Below are 19,767 nucleotides of genomic sequence, written 5' to 3'. Positions count from 1 at the left end.
AAAGGCAAAATGTGCATTAAAATGAGGGAAAGAATTGCGAGGGGGCATTGGTGCAATGGATTGGGACTAGCTGTATGGGGAAAGTAGGTGACATCAGTTAAGAAGGGAGTGTTGATGTAACAGCTGCTCTACCTTACAGGAGATTGGAGGGGGACTCCGCTGACGTCCTCTGAATCTCTCTCAAGGAGAAACACGCATATCAACAAACGAGTAGGGCGCCTTGGATCGACGCTGCTTGCTTTAGTGGAAATGTGTTTTGACGTTTTGCAGCCTACATCCAGTATTCAGACAGGCGCGTGCGTTATCAAATCCTCGATGCATTCTCTTCCCATCATCCATGTTTCTGGACATACAGTCATAACAACAATCTCATAACCAACACAGTGAAGGTGATGGTGAAATGGTCAGAACCGAGAGACTATTTGAGAAGAAGTCCATGCACTTGATGTGTGAAGGGCAAGAAGGAGACGGAAAGTGCGGGTGGGTAATGTGGCGTTGTTCATGCGACTTCGCCCAGGCTGCCGCTCTCGAGCAACCGTATCGGGACCAGCGGCGGATGGGGTGACTTACCCGCAGGGGTAGACCCGGACGAGGGCCGCCACATCCTGAAGCCATCCCCGGGGTGTCTCCGTGGGGCTGGAGGGACGGGGGAAAGATGCAGGAGGCGACGGCAGATGGAGAGGAGCCCATTCTGAACGGAGCTGGGAGGGAAGAGGTGAGACGAGGGCGTGTAAATTCTACCAAATCCTAAATAAATGGTGTGTGTTGTGTTTACATAGCCAGGTTAGCTGGTATTGCATGCTGCAATCATTATTAATGTCGAGCACAGGAACACTGTCACGACATGTATGGCAAGCCGTTTTAACATTTGTTCCTGACAAATTTTAATTTCTTGGTAAACAGTCCAGTAATAAATACAGTGGCATATTTTTCAGTTTCACCAGTATTCATTTGATACTAGCTCTTATTCCATATTTATTCCAGTTTTACTAGCACTTTTTTAGATAATTAGACCGTCATAAGACAAATCTATACCATTTGTTACTAGCAACATATCTTGTTACAGTTTACTTATAAATGTTTACTTGTCATATATCATGACTAGTCAGAATGGCTTATTTATAATTTAATTAAAAAATATTACCAATTAGATTAAGCAACAATAGAAATGCATTACTGTCTAATAAATAAATACCAGTGTATATTCAGTTGCTACTAAGAATACTAGAACACTTTTAACTGATGTTACTGTTACTAAAAAAGTACTAACACCCAAGTAAGTTCTTGATAAAAATAAAATATGTAATGAATAAGTATTAGTGACTGTTATAGTATACATATTATTAGTGAATATTATGAAGAGTAACTAGAGAAACTGAGCAAGATACAGGTCTCTACTGCAACATAAAATAGTAACTAGTTGATAAGGAATATCATAAGCCATATAAACAGCTTGCCATATGACATGATCAAGCTGTACTCTTGCCAGTATTTCAGTCTCATAATTGTTTTGATGGTAAAAATTGAGATCAGTTTATATTATGTCTCTCCACAGAAAACATGCTGCAGTATATTTCCTGTTAACCATGTTTTATCGCTGACCTACAGTTTGTTGTTTCTCTAGATTTCTTTGTCCTCAATCAGGCTCTCTTTTCTCTTGGAAATAAAGAGGTCATAATTGCACAAAAAAGTATTGTGGTGGTACATTGATGTTGTTATGCTAATATTGTTGTACCGAATGATTGCCATGTTCACATAACATAAGATTGCATGGTATTATAAGGTACTATAAGAAAACCATGGTAGTAAAAGATGCATTAAATTGGTCATTCACATTTTAGTTTTTTGTCATCTTAGTTTATTAATCAGAACATGTAACTAAAGAAAGTGTGTTACCAATAGAACACAGTTTAAGTAATGCAACGGTGTATCATAAAATGATACATATTCTACACACAGGGTAATTTGTTTTTTTCCCCCCTCAGGTCTTGGCAGAGCTTTTCCCTTGGGGCTGTTGTTTTACTACCAGCCTTCTTGGCAATGTCTCTTCCTCTTTCTCATTTGTCTGCCACTGTTCTTAGCTCATGCTCTTCCGTCTGATAGATGTACTCTCACTGGTACAGTATCTGATCAAAGGAGGTCTGTGTTATTTCAAGGCAGATAATGACTTAGGTTAGGTCAACAAATCTGAGACAAAGCTCAGACCAGAGTCAGCACTGACCTCCAGGCCCTCTATATTAACAAACTACAGCATTTCCCTCTCTCTCTCTTCTCTATTCATTCATTGGTGCTGAGTTAACCTCCTGTCTCTTGTTACATGACGATCAATAGAAATGGAGACAGCTTGAAGGGAAGAAAGCTGTGAGTCATATCAGAAATGCAGTTTTAAAATAATTAGGATGGCAGCAGTAATAGGCTACAATGGATAGTGTGATATTTCTGTACATTTTAGTAGGGCATTAGTGTGGCACAGGCTGTTGAAGGATAATGAAAGACTGAAGTCAAGTGAAGGATGCTGACAGAGTATCTGGCTTTGACATATCACTCCACCTGCCAACATACTTATCTCTCTGACTGTAAAGATGTATCATATTCCAATGTCTTTCTTTGTGTTATGTTTTGTGTTCCTCTCTCTTGCATAGTCCATTTTCTTTCAGTCATTTTCAATTAACCAAACCACAAATTCAGAATCTTATGATTCAAATAGCTACACCAGTCATTCAAAGGCCATAATCCTCTTGCTACTTACACTCCAATGTTAATTTCTGAATTTGTGGTTTGGTTAATAGAAAAATACTGAAAGAAAAGGGGCTATGGATTTATGGAAGAGAGGAGATCATTATGCAGAGTGTTCAAGACAGAGTGCAAATGCACATTTCAAATCTAGATTGTGCAGTTTTATTTTTTTTAATGTCATGGACATGGACAAGATTTACTGTGATTTTATTTTCTTTCAGAAAACTTCACTTGCATCCCAGTTGACATCTTATACACATAGAAAGAAGCATTTAGCATTCCTCATTCTTTCATTCTTTTTCATTGTCCTGTGACATCAGACTGTAAAGGATTCTCTTTGTCGTGGCTGGACTTTTTGAATGCCTGAGAGAACGAATGAATTGCAACCAACACTATTGTTTATAGACTAAAAATGCTTAAAAATTCAGAATACAGTTGATAAGAATTTGCATAATGAGATCCATTAGGCTCAAAAAATAATATTCCAAAATAAAACAGCAGACAGTTTCTCAAATAGCAAATAGCTTCTTATCACTGGTTAGCACACTTTTTCTGACAATTGCAGTAAAAAGTACTTGTCTGGAATCTCATGGCTGGTATAAAGTAATTAAGTCTATATTTTTTAACCTAATGTGCATGTAATTTATTTCAGGCCAGGCCATGAGTGCTGTGTAATTTAACCATACATGTAATTTGCAAATATAATATGACATCTATTTTTCTCCAAGCAATATTCAATCCTAAATATGTCTTTATTATTATAACCTATTGTCCACATGCTCACTCTGACATATTCTCTTTGTCCTTACCTCTTTGCAGCAGCGACCAGTGAAGCAGTCCTTGGCTGCCTCTCTGTGTCGAGAGTCTCACTGGAAGTGTCTTCTCCTCACTCTGCTCATGTTCGGGTGTTTTGGCACATTGGCCTGGTGCAAGCTGTGCAAAGTTCCAGTGCTAGCTCCGACAGAGCCCGAGGCTGCTGTCGTGGAGCCTGGAGACCCATCTACGACCTCAGCAAGCTCCGATGTCTACATCCCCCTAGAAGTGGATTTGGATAGTCCCTGTTCCAGCGGCTACATTTATATTCCTCTCGCTTTCCTGGCCATGCTGTACGTGGTCTACCTGGTGGAATGCTGGCACTGCTACTCCAAGACAGCCATGTTGGCTCAAGCAGAGGTTGCGGAGGTGTATGAGCGTGTACAAAGGCTGCAGCAAGCAACGCCGTGCATTTGGTGGAAGGCCATCAGTTACCACTATGTGCGACGGACAAGACAGGTAACGCGCTACCGCAACGGGGATGCCTATACCACTACACAAGTGTATCATGAGCGTGTAAACACGCATGCCGCAAGCTCAGAGTTTGACTATGCGAGGTATGGCGTCAAAGATGTTTCAAAGGAGCTTAGAGGCCTAATGGATTACCCAGCGGTACGGCTGCGCTTCACCAAATGCTTTAGTTTCGCCAGTGCCCGAGCGGAGGCTGCCTACCTCACCCAGCGAGCACGTTTTTTTGGTGAAAACGAAGGACTTGATGATTACATGGAGGCACGGGAAGGAATGCATTTGAAGAATGTGGACTTCCGTGAGCACATCCTTGCTTTCCCAGACCCAGCCAGACAGCCCTGGTACGCCAGGCGTAAAGTTTTCTGGCTGGCCTCAGCCCTGCTCCTGTCCTGGCCACTTCGGGTTGTTGCGGAGTATCGCACTGCGTATGTGCACTACCATGTAGAGAAATTGTTTGGTGATGCTGATGATAACAGTAGGGGTGACGTAACTGAGAATGGTGGAGTCAACGAGAATGGACACAGACCTGGACCTGGGACCGGATCAAGCTATCGTGCCATTTCACGTGTCAATACTGTGGACATGACAGAGCTGGAGTGGCACATTCGCTGCAACCAGCAGATGGTGCCAAGCTACTCTGAGGCCCTGTTGATGGATCCTGGTTCCGGGGGTAACCAAGGTACCAACACTCCTCCAGCTGGGCAAGGGACTAACTCAACAGCGGGTGGCCCAACTCTTCCAGTGGCCTTCACTTCGGCCTACTTGCTCCAGAACTGTCCTCGTTGCCGCCGCACCACAAGCAGTGCTTCCCTTCCGTCCCGGCTGAGAGGCCCGACTGCAGCCCTGCTGAGTGGAACCATGGCTGGGATGAGAGCTAGTGGATCAGGAGGTGGTCCTGGAGGCCCGGGACGGCTGGTTCTGAGCAGGAGCGGCTTCTCATTAGGACGGCTCCAAGCTCCTCGGCCATCGTCCCTCTTCCACTCCCGAAGTGTCGGTGGAGGACTTGCGACAAGAGGAGAAGAGGCAAGTGGGGGAGGTGGTTTCTTAGGTTTGGGAGCTAGACAAGACGAAGAGAGCAGAAGAGTACTGGGGGGAGAGGGTGATGAGGATGAGGAGGTGCTAAATGTGGTGGACAGAGAAGGAGGAGGAGGTGAGAGAGACGTGGAGGAAAGAGAGCAACAGGAGGACGCAGAAGAAGATCAAGCCAGGGAGGGAGACGGACTTCCTACATATCAGGATGCCTTTTTCTTCCCGGTGTTGATTGTGCATGGAGAGGAGAGTTGCCATTCAGGTGAGGACAATTCCTGAAGAATGCCCATCAAAAAGTGCATTGAGGTGGCAAGAAAAAAAAGAGAGATGATTAGAAAAGTCATGGCCAAATAGAATGTGAAGGCAGTAATTTGTCAGTTGAGCTCCACTCCCCTTGGTCACTGTTGCTAACTCAGACAAACTTTACAGAATATACCATAAGATTGAACTAGAGATATACATACACTGTGAGTTTTTACATTTTAAATTATGCATGCATATGAATGAGTAAAAAAAAAAGGTTAAAAACCGACGTCAATGCTGACCACAGGAAACTGAATAGAGACACACCAATTTTTAATAGAGATGAATCAATACGTATGTAGTTAGCAATTAGATAAAGTAAATATACAGCTTGTATCAGCTCCAGGTACCTCGTGCCACTATTATGTGACCTGGTAACAATGTTTTACCATAATATCTGTAAAATTGCATTTAAGAATATCCAATCACTCAGATCCACCATAGACTTTCATTAAAAGTGCAAAAGCTTGTCTGAGGAAACAACTAATGCCAACAGTTGCTAAGTGGGATTGGTCCATAAAGTTTTTAAGGCAGCACTTGGAGATTGGTCAGTTGGTTTAGTTTAAGACTGATGCATATATTGACCAAACAATGATTGATGTTAATATAAACGTATCTATGCAATAAAGAAACAGCAAGAAAGTGTTTGTTAAACTGTAGGGGGATGCACAACAAAAGAACTTTTAATAAACTGCACCTCCTCTGGTCATGAAGCAAAATGCACCAAGAGACATGCTATTTAAAGACAAGACCATTGGAAAGTCTTCCAAAGATCATGAAAAGAACTGTACAGTTCAGCTCAAGAGGAATGTTAATCTATACACATCATAACATACAGCTGTGTCCCACAAGTCAAAAAAAGTTTTGTTTTATATAAAAAAAGAAGAAAAACAAGAAAAAAGTGAAGAACCTCATAAACTTGCACAAAATGTTGGGATTCAACTTCTTGAGACATTTCATTGGAACTATTTAAGTATTTTTTCTTTCAAAATTCCCTCACTGCATCTACTGTTCTTCTGAAATAGATCTTTGATAGAACTAACAGATTCCATTAATATCACAAGGACTATAATCATATTAAGCTGTTTTCTTGCAGCTTCATTGAGTATTTTCTTTCTGCAGGCTTGCAAGTCCCAGTAACACATTTTTGGTTTGCTTATCAGAAAACTAGAAAAAGTATGTGGAGATGTTTCCTCAGCTGAAACTACAGCACCAAATGTTGCTTCTGTGAGGTGCTGTAATCACTTTGTTAACTTTATTAACTTTATTTACTTTAAAATTTATTGTTTGTCAATAATTGTTTATTTGTACAGCATCATATCACCAATTTGCCTCATGAAGTGCTTGACACAGAAGAGCACCTCACAGGTGCAGCATGTTGCCCTCCATCGTAGCCTCTTTGCTTATCTTTGATTGGCTAAAGTGTCATGTGAATAAATAGGCCAATAGTAAATGAGACTGCTTAGTGTGCCAAGATACATCCATCTCCTGGTAACTGTGGATCCTCGTGAAGACGTCTTAGTAGTGAGTTCACTGCAGCATACACATGTGAATGTGTTTAATAATTGGAAAATGTGTACAAACGCAAATCTTCCTGCTTGTGTTATGCTGTCAAGCTTTAAATATAATCTGCAAATACACACTGGAAGTCGAAATGCACACGCTTAGTCCCACCATAAACCTACAGCATGCAGACACATTCTCATCCTTTAGCAGGTCACATAAATGTTGCAACTGTACTGCAAATAATTTAAAAACACCTTTGATTAAGAAAAAGAAAGTGTTTTTGCAATACTGTTAAAATGTTCTGTCACAACATGAATGTTGATCTAACAGTGATGTGGTGTCTAATTAAATCACAATGAGAATGTAAAGTATGTCATCTGTATTTGACTGTGCAGTGCGTTTTATCCATTCACGTGTTGTTGATACCAAGATGGTGGAAACCTGGACTCCCAGAATACTTGAATTTCTAGAAATCGGAATTGTTCAACTGGATGCACAGCTGTCTTCTGGAGCTTAGATGGATGACAAAAGTTTTTTTAGATTTACTTTTAAGTTGCAGAAGGCTCAGGTGGTCTTGAGATCAGCTGTCTGTATGTTCGGAATGTGTGTGTTTTCAAGGAAATGCAAGTTTGTATTTTTTTTCCAGACAGATGAAACAAGAACCCTTTAATATTTAAAAGTAGCATCAAAATTAAAGCAATACTTTACCTTTTGTGACTATACCATTTCTGATGTAGCCAAATTCATTGAGATGTCTGCGGGATACAGTATGTTTCATTTGTTCAGTTTAAATAAATAGGAGCTTAATATTTGTCCCTCCCCAAACTGCTAGGTTGTTAGCAAGCAAAATGTTGCTGTTATGCCTTAAACGGGTTTGCCTGAATTATGTTTTACAGTGATTTTGCTTGGAGTTATGAAAGGTTGTTTGAGTCTGTGTGTGTTGGAGGGCAGGCTGAAAATAAGGATTGTCACAAGTGTTGATTATGATAAATGTAATACTGATGGTACATAATAAATTGCTTGATTTGAAATCTTATTTGTGCCTTGACATGATCAACTTGGTGTTCAGTTATCATTTTGTAAATTTTAAGTCCCCATGAAATTAAAATTGAAGTTGTTTGGCTTTTAGTAGGAATATGTTTGCCATAAGTTCATCTAGTGTGCTCCAAAACAATAACAAAATTTGCATTTACAAGATATAAGCATTCAAAACTTACAGTCTCTCACTTCTGCCAATATGAATCAACGATTTTGATGACATCACCCTGCACTTCAGCTTCTCATCAGATTTTCTTTCCAAATGCTCTCTAGAATCTGAAGTGCCCGGCCCCCTACACTATCAATACACACTGAAGCTGGGGCTGAAATCGGTCACTTGTTCACAGATGTAGTATTTTCTGTATGGTGAATGGCACGTAGTGCACTATATAGAAGATGGGGAACGATTCAGACAGTGTAGATATGCTACACTGAAAAACCATAACTATATCCTAATGAACTGGCAAATTACAGACCCATTTCAAATCTTCCATTTATGTCTAAAATTTTTGAAAAAGTTGTGTCTGCTCAATTGTGCTCCTTCTTGCAAAACAATGATCTCTATGAAGAATTTCAGTCAGGTTTCAGGCCCCACCATAGCACAGAAACTGCACTTGTTAAAATTACAAATGACTTGATTCTTGTGTCAGACCAAGGCTGCAGCTCATCGATAGTTTTACTTGATCTTAGTGCTGCGTTCGACACCATAGATCATGACATACTCATAGATCGATTACAAAACTATACAGGTATTCAAGGACAGGCTTTAAGATGGTTTAGATCCTACCTGTCCGATCGCTACCACTTTGTTTATTTAAACGAGGAGTCATCTCAATTATCACCTGTAAAGTATGGAGTGCCACAAGGATCTGTCCTAGGTCCTCTGCTATTTTCAATATACATGTTACCCCTTGGTAATATTATTAGAAAATACGGAATTAGTTTCCATTGTTATGCTGATAATACTCAACTATATATCTCAACAAGACCAGATGAAACTTCTAAATTATCTAAGCTAGCAGAGTGTATTAAAAATGCAAAAGATTGGATGACCAATCATTTTCTCCTATTGAATTCGGATAGGATAGCGATATTACTTATTGGACCAAAAAGCAGTACACTGAATCTCATGGATTACAATTTGTAACTAGACGGATACTGTTACTTCCTCTACAGTCAAAAATCGTCTCGGGTTACTTAGACAGCAACATGTCTTTTGAAAATCATATTTCCCATGATACAAAAACAGCATACTTCCATCTTAATGCATCTCATAATCTTGTACTGCAGTTATATCTGATCAAATGCACATTATTATTCCTTAGCTTGGGTTGAACAAATAATTTTTGATTGGTTGGAACAGCAGCTATGCTAATTATGTCTCTATTTGTTTCTCTGTTTCTGGCACGGGATTGACATCCCAGAACGGATGAGGAGGAGGAATGTCCGTACTGTACTGGTTTAGACACTATTACAAGAGAAAGGTATAAACAGAAAATCATGACATATGTTGGACGTGATCCCTGTTATGAAGAGGAGCGATTTTTCAACTAAATTGAAATACTTGCCTGCCATCGAGGCGGTGGATATAGGCTAAGCAATTGCCTACCTGAACTAACCCTGATTGCAAACAAGCAATTTCGATAGTGAATCCCGTATTTATATGAGGGATGGGGGATATGTCACTCCTGAAACTTTGCTGTATGTACAGGGTATGTGGCCATTGGTCCTGTTAGCAGCACGTAAAACAAAACTTTTATTCAAATTCTGAATTGATTATAGCCTAGAAAGCGAGCAAATAGCACTTCCATATAATCACTAAAAAGCAGTCATTAACTTCAATTTATCGCAATCTCACAATGTTCCGTTATAATCAATGAAGCTCTCTAAACTGCACACATAATATCTTATTTACATCATGTGGCGTTTAGCATTGAGTGAATTCTGAATCATGCTAAATGTGTGAGAGTTGGCAGCCCTGTATCTATTTATATATCTCTTAAGATATTATTAATATCTTAATATATTATTATATCTTAACCATTTGCACACAAAAGCATTATCCGACTTGGTTCCTCCCGACCGCAGGCGCAGGTTTACAAGACTTTTCTATTTTGTAAGTTTTTCAGTCAATTTCTTGCCTTTTCCCCCCTTCTGAACAACAAATTTTCATACACAATAAAAGCTCCTTGTGGTTTCTTGGTTTGACCGATTTGAGCATCCATAAACAACTCAAAACACAAGCATTTTGAGTTTCTAGCGATTCCTATATAGAAAAATCACTTCCTGCTCTACAGCTGCATTTCGCGCCACAGCATTGACGTCATGTGCAAACAACCTATAGAGACAGAGCAATCCAACGCTCTCCACTGACTTTTTATTGCGGGAAGCTGCCTCCTTGTCATTTCTGACGTATAACAAAAAACAGAGCAATGCCTAAAAGCTGCTATGTGACAATGTGTACAGTAAATAAGCTAAAAAACCCAGAACTATGCTTTTATAAGCTGTCGACCTAAAAAAAACGAGCGTTTAGGACACAAAAGTAGAGCTCAACATGTCATATTACTCTGAGAACTGCGCCCACTGGAGGGAAATGTAATCGGCGACAAGACCATTCATTATTTTTAACCATGTCAAAGGATTATTTCACCACCCTATGTGAATCTGAGAGGAGGAGATATAGCTTATAAAAATGGAGTTCTGGGTTTGTTTACTGTACGGTGTGGGCATGGCCTAAATGCACTCTGTCTCTATTGGCTATTTTAAAGGGAGGCGGGGCTGCTCGATATCTCCTGCCATATCTTCCTGTTTCAGTTGAAATGACGTTACCACATAGAATATGCTGCGCGTTTCAAGGCACTTAAGTGGACCTTTAAAGGGGTCATATGATGCGATTTAAAATTTTCCTTTCTCTTTGGAGTGTTACTAGCTCTTGGTGCATAAAGAAGATCTGTAAAGTTGCAAAGACTAAAGTCTCAAATCCAAAGAGATATTCTTTATAAAAGTTAAGAGTCAACCACACCTACCTAAAACGGCTCGTTCTAACACGCCCCCACATATCTACCTCACTATGTGGGAAGTTTTGCATAACGCCGCCCAAATGTTCACGCAAAGAAAGAAGGCGTAACTTTTATTCTCGCTGTAGTATTGTTGCCGCCGCCGCCATGTCGTGAAGGCGCTGTGTGTTTCCTTGTGAAAGTGAAACTACTTTGTTTGGCCTTCCAAAAGAGGACGATATCCGCTTTGTCATGCCTAGAGCTGATCCGTGCTGGTCGCTGAGGGAATACATCAACTTCCTGCTGTGGATCGCTGGATCGGCTTTCACCGTGGACGAAGCGGAGTCCAGCCTGGGGTCGTCACATGTGGTTGCCGCAAGCCCGCCGGCCTCCACTCATTCAAGGCCGCCCTGTGTGATGCTGTGTATTTCGTTGTGAAAGCAAAACTACTTTGTTTGGCCTTCCAAAAGAGGACACGACTAGAAATTAGTGTTTAAGTTGTATTTACAACACTGTTCCAGAACAGTTCAACCCAAATATTCAGATGTGTGCAGCACATTTCATGGAGGACTGGAGGGGGGTGTGTGTGGGGTTTTGCATGTTGGGGGGGCACGAGTGAAATTAGACAAACTTGGGGGGGGCGCATGCCCTAAAAGGTTGAAAACCCCTGATGTACAGAATGTGGAAAATAACGTGTTTTTTTAACCTTAAACCACATAAACACATTTCATTACACCAAATACACAAAATAATGTTCTTTTTCAGCAACATCATAACCCCTTTAAATGCTTATTTAGTAATTTGTTGTGTAAAAATGTCTTTTGACAGTCTGATCAAATGAAAAAGATACTTTCATTCGTCAAACTGCAAGTGGAAGATCAAGTCAAATGCATCGGACCTTCCCATTGCAGTGTTTCCCACAAATTGTAATGTTATGCTATCTGGAAATGGTTACAGGTTTTATCTCACATTTTAAAGTTTTTAATTGGTAAACACTCCTTGTGTGTAGAGCTGCTATGTCACCGATTAAGTTTCTTGTTTTTAATTCTAAATAGCGTGTTAAAGTTATATGGGTCAACATACCTGGAACAACAGCATTGGTGAAAACGAATCCACGCCATTGATCATCCAATCTGAACCAAGAACTGAACCAAGAACTGAACCTAGTGTTTGGCACATGTTGTATTATGCCGCCATGCGGGCAGTGCTGGTATTACAAGTTTCTTAATAGTTCGGTTTAAAATTAATTTTCTCACTTGTAAGAACTTTTCACTTTAAGTCTTAGTCTGCAACGTCTATTTACATACAAAATGGTAAACAATTGTAACTAGAATCCTGTTATGAAAATGTCTCTCCCAGTCTCCGTCTCTCTCTCTTAATCCTGTCGTATTTAATTTGAGGTGAAGTAGATTTAAGCCACACGTTAGAGAAAATCTCGGATTTAACAGTCACTCTGAATTGCGTCAGAGGCACAGCAAGCAGAAAAACTGCATGACCAAGACTGAGGGGAAAATCTGGTAAAGCTAGTATCTTATCAGATCAGGGTGGAAAGTAATTTGCGTTTTTGAGCTGTCAGGTAGGCTACAAAACGCTCACAACACCTTTCTGTATTAAGTCATTGTAATTGTTACGACTTTACCTGCTGTTGTTTTTACAGGGTCTCGTGTTTAAACGGTAGGTAATGTTCGCAATTTGAAGATGAGATGAGAGAGGCTCGGTAAGCCTCTGTAAACCGCTATCCGCTGATGTATAATGAGGCTTCACGACTAATGATTGGCGCATTTTCACTTTGACCGAGTGTAAATAAATGCTCGACTGATGTCTGCTAGTATGCGTTTAATGACAGTCCCTGGCAAACAAGCACTGTATATAAATCATCTATACTTTGGGACGCAGCTCGTGAGTTTCTGTCGGTTGTAGGTGTAGAAAGAATTGGGATCCACAAAAAAATAAAGAAATACAATTAAAATAAAAACGCTCGTGAAAGACGAGTCATCTGTATTTTTTCACTATTTAGGAGTACACTAGCGAATATATGTTTAAAAATGATTTTACGAAAATATATAGGCCTAGGCTATATTTTAGAGCCGCCAAAGTTTGTATTATCTTAAAGGGATAGTTCCCGAAAATTTAAATTGTCATCGTATACTCACCCTCCTTGTTGTTCCAAACCCTAATTAGTTTTTTCTGTAGAACAAACACATACAAAGATATTTTGAAGAACGTGGGTAACCAGAACGTGGGTAACCCATTATATGGTAGCCATTGACTCTTTTTTCTCCTCAAAACTATGTAAGTCAATGGCTACCAGCAACTGTTTGGTTATCCAAAACATCTTAGATTGTGTTAAGCAGAAGAAATAAACTTTATTATTGTTGTATTTATTGTATTTTAGATCAAATAAATACAGTGAGCATAAGATACGTCTTTCAAAAGACATCAGAAAAATCCAAAAAGTTTACACCCCCCCCCCCCCCCCCCCCCCCCCAATCCCCAATCCCCAATCCCCAATCCCCAATCCCCAATCCCCATCCCAGCATCTTCCTTCAATTATCAGTTTACTTCCCGTCTTTACCCATGCTCACCTCTTTTTCCCCTCTGCCAGATAATGACTGAGATAGCAAAGGCACAGACTGATTCGGTGGTGTCCAGTGTGGAGTCCATGTTGGCGGAAGCTGTCCGAATACAAATACAGTGCAAGGAGCGCAGCGCGGAGCTGGCTGCAGCCTCAGTGGAGCTGCACGAGGAGACCCAGAGCCTGCGGGAGCACTGTGAGTCCACACAGCTGGACATGGCCCGCCTCCGACGGTTGCTAGACGAGCTACTGGATACAAAGCATGCCTACGAGGCCCGTGAGAGACAGACCCGAAAACTTAGCAAGCAGCTTTAAAGAAAGAGAACCATTTTAATGGACATACAGATTAGAATCGTCACATAGTGAATGCACGAGAGAGAGAGTAGGCTACAATGTAAAAAGTTATTTATATAATTTCAAAGTAATAAAGTTTCATTATGAGCAAACATGCAGTCCTCTAATGATTCTGCAAGCTTTCCTTAGTGAATTTTTGCTTCTCAAGACATTTATTGATGGACTGGAGTTGTGTGGATTATTCTGAGGTTTATCTTTTTTGACTTTTATTCTGATGGCACCCATTCACTGCAGGAGAACTACTGGTGAGCAAGTAATGTAAAGCAAAATTTCTCCATATCTGTTCAGGTGGAAACAAACTCATGTACATCTTGCCTGAAATTGTATGGAAAAGGGTGCCATTGTTTCTCTGGGCTTGTTTTTTAAAATTATTTTTCATATACTTATTTCATATAGCAGCCAAATGAAATCCCTGGGCATAAAATCCCATACACATTAAATTAAAAATATAAAAGAATTCATCATGCACCTTTAATACATAGACATATTGTGAGACCATAAGCATGTGGTTGATTTAATTGCTTTGATATGTTCACATAGCCATAAACTCTGACATAGTGGGTTCTACAACAGATTTAGTATTAATAAAAAAAAAACTGTGCATAATCCATAACCAGCAGATCTAAAACAATAGTAGTAAGTTAAATGAAAAAAGTTGCACGAAAAGGAGGAGAAATGTTTTGATGATGATGAAGCATTTAGTGGACACTGGACAAGGACACCTTGTTTCTGAGGACTTTAGTGCTGTGGGCAGCACCTCAGATTTGGCACTTCGCCTATGGAAAGCAGATACCATCACAGGCCAAATTATGGATTTATGTCCCTGTCATCCCAAACACACACACACTCCTACCTCCCATGGCTGTGTGCAGGAAAAAGCCATTAAAAAATGACACATCTACTGGGCACAAGATTAATAGCCAAACACTCTCGGAAAGACACTCTCAAGCAGTTTTGCCCATGTTAAGGACGCCAAGGACTACGAGTAGGAGAAATGTGAAATTAGGGGGGAAAACACTTATGGGACATTCCTGGCCCACAAAATAGACATAGGAGCACTGTCCAATGGGATTTACAGAGTAATTCATATAAACAGACAGCAGAGGGCGAAAATGTTGTACATTGACGTAGAGCAGGTTTTACTTAAGAAAGGTTAAAAGTTGCACTACAGTGGTTAACTTGGTTTGACTCCAGGTCAATAAGGTTCAGTTTAATGGTTGTTGTTATTATACAAAAGTCTTTAAATTGACTTAAGTACTCATGAAGTGTTTTAGCCAGAGAGTCATGGTGTATAAATATAAAGCCTTTTTTTTTAGATTTGAGTATCAGCTCCTCAAGTTTACTTTTTGATATTGTTTTACCGCTTATAAAAACACTGACAATGCTGTCAGATTTGATCTCTTTACATAAAGCGGTGTCTCAATCAGTTCAGGTCACACCACCAATCTGGCAACCGCGCACTATCACCTGCCAGGTCTGTGCTGCCAGCCACTGATCAGTAACCATGGCAACTAACCCTTGGCAATGCTAGTGAACAAAATCAAGACCGTATACTGGCGCTGCCAAAATCCTCTCGGCTCAGCTAGCCAACTGCTAGCCAGCAGTGCGATTGTCAATGTGAGTGTATGTATGTGTGAGTGAGTTCGTTCAGGCGGCACATAGACTGCTTTAGTGTGGAGCGACATAGATTGGCTGTGTCTCTGCTCACTAAGACTGTCCTGGGTGGTTGAAGAAGGGCTCAGTTTCAGAAGGGGTCGCTGATGGGTCCTCTCCTACTGTCCGGATTTCTGACCCTTTGTTACGCTGGATCAGGACCAGAACTGCTATGATCAACCAAAAGAAGAAATTCACCCATACTGCTGTCTAAGAGAGAGAAAAACAAAAGTTTCTTAAAGATGATATTCCAAAATATATAAATAAACAAATAATAAAAAGTGATATTTGTAGGGCATTGTAACTGGAGACATGGCTATTTTTTATTTATTTTTTTACAAATAAATAAATAAAATAATTTCATGATAAGGTATTTTATCTAGCTTTTCTCTATATTTTATCCTATTGATCTTTTATTTTATAAGATATTTTGTTTTTTAAAATGTCATCTTTCAAATTTTACTTTTTTAAAGAATGATTTCTGAAGTATGTAACACTACGGACTACAGTATTGGCTGCTTAAAAAAACTTTGATTTGCCATCATAGGAATAAATTAACTTTTTAAGTATATTAAAATAGAAGACTTTAAATCAAACAAATGCAGCTTTTTGACCAGTAGTGTGAAATATATAATATTTTCAGATATTGCCAAAGCAACAATTTTCATTTTTAATCAGTTAAACTTAATATACTATGACAACTAAAACTGAAATAAAAATGATTCAAAAACTAGATATATTAAAAAGACATTTTACCAAAAAAAAAAATAATAATAATAATAAAAATGGCAAAACACAGAACAAAATTCCTAATTTAAAAATAAACAGACAATACAAAAATAAAAACTATTTTGAAAGTAATTCAAAATACATATGAAAAGCGATTACAGTATCTATTGTGTTTGTGATCAAAGGAGTTTGTAGCTACAGTACCTCTGCACTGTGAAGTCTGGAGTAGAACTGGCTCCCATTTATAGGGCTCATCCAAGGCTTGGTTTGCCCTTCCTCACACCTGCAAATGCACAAAACAGTGTAGATACACTCATGAGTCCCACAAGTCATTTATGGTTATCATCATGTTCAATACTGTCTGCCTGCAATAATCAAAAGCTATTACAGAGGTCTCTCTTTCTCACACTTACTTGGTTATATTTTTCACTGTATGAAGCACTGAGTCACACAGTCTGTCTCGGCCGATTTTCAGGATGCATCCCGTCACCAAGAGGAAGAAGAGGAAGACTCCAGACAAGCCAAGAGTAATATTCATCCATAATTTCTCTCTGATATCAGACAACATTGCACAATGTTTGCATTACATTTTAGAAAAAGATAGTGTTGCTATTATTACTTTTTTTTTTTAATCTTAATGTTTTTAACTATTTTTATGAGTATTCCTAGTAACTTACAGATTTTTTCACATTTAATAATGGTGCATTGAGGGGATGCTGATCATTTTGTTTATATCATAATGTATTAACAGCTTGTTATTAATATATATATAAAATATATATATATATATACAGTGGGTACGGAAAGTATTCAGACCCCCTTAAATTTTTCACTCTTTGTTATATTGCAGCCATTTGCTAAAATCAGGATGGCAGAGGATCCCCAAATCCAGGTGTGAACAACTTGTTGCATCTTTCCCAAAAAGACTCATGGCTGTATTAGATCCAAAGGGTGCTTCTACTAAATACTGAGCAAAGGGTCTGAATACTTAGGACCATGTGATATTTCAGTTTTTCTTTTTTAATAAATCTGCAAAAATGTCAACAATTCTGTGTTTTTCTGTCAATATGGGGCGCTGTGTGTACATTAATGAGGAAAAAAAATTAACTTAAATGATTTTAGCAAATGGCTGCAATATAACAAAGAGTGAAAAATTTAAGGGGGTCTGAATACTTTCTGTACCCACTGTATATACACACACTACCATTTAACTGTAGTTAATATGTTTTTGTAGTTAATATTTTTGCTCACCAAGGCTGCATTTATTTGATTAACCTACAGTAAAAATAGAAATACTCTGTAATATTATTACATTATTACAATCTGTAATATTATTACAAAAAAGTGTTTTCTATTATATTTTGATTTCCTTCAGAAATCATTCTAATATGCTGATTTGGTGTTTAAAAAAACATTTCTTATTAATATCAAATCTGAAAACATTTGTGCTGCTTAATATTTAACAATAACCATGACACTTTTTTCAGGATTCTTTGATGAATTAGAAACCTCAGAAGTGAAATGATTAAATAGATTATTTAAAATCTTTTGTAACATTATTTAAGTAGTTCCCATCACTTTTGATCAATTTAATGCATCCTTACTTGAATAGAAGTGTAAACTTCTTTAAAAAAAAAACTCACTGACCCCAATGTCACATATCTAAATACTAACAACTTATTTTTATGAGTTTGCATCATATCCATTTAGAGTTCCACCTGCAAGCCATTCATACTAGAGCACGGCATAACAGGAAACAGAAACGGAGGTACCTTCAGATAACCCCTGTTCTCATTCTTGAACCAAACTCACGAGCACGTGATTTACAGTATTCCTGGACATACCTTTTCACCTCTCCGTCAAAACAGGCGATGTAGATCCAGTAGAGAGTGAGTGAAAAGCAGAAGATGGCCACACACACAGAGATGGCAGACACAAAGTAACAAAGGGAGGGAGAACTGGATGAAAGCACAGCGATGGATGAGGAGTTCAGACGTACGGAACCATACAGCATGCACTTCCCATCAAAACTTCCCTGTTTAAGTGAAAAAAGAAAGAGAAAATTCTGGGTTACAAAAATGCATCGTGTTATGAGCAAAGTAAACACTTTTCATGAATACGATATAACAGAGCTAAAGTTCCCCCCCCAAATTTTTTTTTTTATTCATTTTCTATGGGGTAATAGATTTAAATTAAGTTACTGAATTTTTTACAACAATGGACTGAATATAAATCTAATCAATTGTCAAAATTATTAATATATATTTTTTTTGCACTTCCCATCAAAACTTCCCTGTTTAAGTGAAAAAAGAAAGAGACAATTCTGGGTTACAAAAATGCATCGTGTTATGAGCAAAGTAAACACTTTTCATGAATACGATATAACAGAGCTAAAGTTCCCCCCCCCAAAATTTTTTTTTATTCATTTTCTATGGGGTAATAGATTTAAATTAAGTTACTGAATTTTTTACAACAATGGACTGAATATAAATCTAATCAATTGTCAAAATTATTAATATATATTTTTTTGGGGATGCAGTTGGTTAATTGTTGGTTCAATACCTCAAAGTCAAAAAGAAGTGGAATATAGACATTTGATGCATTTCAAAAGATACTTCAGATGTTTAATGCTATGTTAGATAATAGTTTATCAAACATATCTATTACATAAAAAAACGATTTGTGCCTCTAAGCCTGTTTTTTTTTTTTTTTAAAGTACAGCAAAGTATACATTTTCAGTGCAATGTGCCTGTGCTATATAAAGACCATCATTCTTGGTGGACAATATCTTTACTGTTTTTTTCCCCATCTTTCAATCTTCTCCTTATGCTAGCACGATGAAACCTGACTGAGGCGCCTTCAAACATTTTTTACACACTCTTTTTCTTCTCATCTGACTTTAATAAGCCAATTACTCTATGGAGCAGATTCTCAGATGGTCACATGACAGAAAGAAGTGGCGAGAGTGACCGAAGTGGAATATTTATCAGTTACTTCTCCTATCACACTTTCAGTTTCTCTTCACTTCCGGGTTTTACTTTTAAAACGTATTAGTTCTTCTGCAGCTTGGATAAATACACTTGACCTTTTTCAAAAACATTTCTGGTCTTATTTTCTTCAGTCACATGACTATGACGATTTTAAGGGCAGCTCGTGAGAGTACAAGCACAAAATACCTCTAGAGGGAAAGTTATGATTTTACATGTCGATATTGCTAGAGAAAACACATTCCATGCAAAGAACTGTGCTAAACAAAGCTGTAAACTTTAAACAATCTTTCAGCTAAAATTATCAAAGTTTGAAACTTGCATTTTGCTTCCGGGCGCAAAGCACCGTGTATCACCAAGGTAAAGTCTGTTATCGCATTCTGTATGAAATAACAAACAGCAGATACCTGTGAGATTGTAACAGAGGCGGCTGTGACGATCCCGCAGATAAAACAGCTCCCATACAGCAGCAGCTCCAGCAGCAGAGGCCACGGAAGCGCCATAGCGTGTCTTTAACCAGCCGCTGCGGCGCACATACACACTCATCCGCCCAAAGCGCATCATGAGTTAACGACGATCA

The 19,767-nt window shown here is 38.8% G+C and overlaps 2 protein-coding genes across 5 annotated transcripts; one reads left to right on the top strand and one right to left on the bottom strand.

The window, feature by feature from the left end:
* The first annotated feature begins 9 nt into the window (after positions 1 to 9).
* Positions 10 to 14,926, top strand: LOC107595313 (transmembrane protein 151B). Of its 3 annotated transcripts, XM_016285681.1 has the most exons (3): positions 10 to 715; positions 3,556 to 6,873; positions 13,495 to 14,926. In XM_016285681.1, the coding sequence occupies exons 1-2, from the start codon at positions 656 to 658 to the stop codon at positions 5,323 to 5,325; spliced, it is 1,830 nt and encodes a 609-aa protein (XP_016141167.1). In that variant the 5' UTR covers positions 10 to 655; the 3' UTR covers positions 5,326 to 6,873; positions 13,495 to 14,926. The 3 variants fall into 3 exon arrangements, 1 of the variants encoding a protein (XP_016141167.1); XR_001610252.1 differs by lacking the exons at positions 10 to 715; positions 3,556 to 6,873 and adding an exon at positions 12,274 to 12,465; XR_001610253.1 differs by lacking the exons at positions 10 to 715; positions 3,556 to 6,873 and adding an exon at positions 12,278 to 12,406.
* Positions 14,319 to 19,750, bottom strand: tmem179ba (transmembrane protein 179Ba). 2 transcript variants are annotated; one of them, XM_016285686.1, is made up of 5 exons: positions 19,595 to 19,750; positions 18,045 to 18,235; positions 16,614 to 16,751; positions 16,405 to 16,483; positions 14,319 to 15,681 (listed from the first exon to the last, which is right to left on the bottom strand). In XM_016285686.1, the coding sequence occupies exons 1-5, from the start codon at positions 19,688 to 19,690 to the stop codon at positions 15,526 to 15,528; spliced, it is 660 nt and encodes a 219-aa protein (XP_016141172.1). In that variant the 5' UTR covers positions 19,691 to 19,750; the 3' UTR covers positions 14,319 to 15,525. The 2 variants fall into 2 exon arrangements, with proteins under 2 accessions (XP_016141172.1, XP_016141174.1); XM_016285688.1 differs by having other exon boundaries at positions 16,405 to 16,487; positions 16,618 to 16,751.
* Between the last annotated feature and the right edge of the window lie 17 nt (positions 19,751 to 19,767).

This window comes from Sinocyclocheilus grahami, unplaced genomic scaffold, assembly GCF_001515645.1.
Source record: "Sinocyclocheilus grahami isolate Dianchi unplaced genomic scaffold, SAMN03320097.WGS_v1.1 scaffold200.1, whole genome shotgun sequence".
NCBI lineage: Eukaryota > Metazoa > Chordata > Actinopteri > Cypriniformes > Cyprinidae > Sinocyclocheilus > Sinocyclocheilus grahami.
This window is presented reverse-complemented; position numbering and strand designations above follow the sequence as displayed.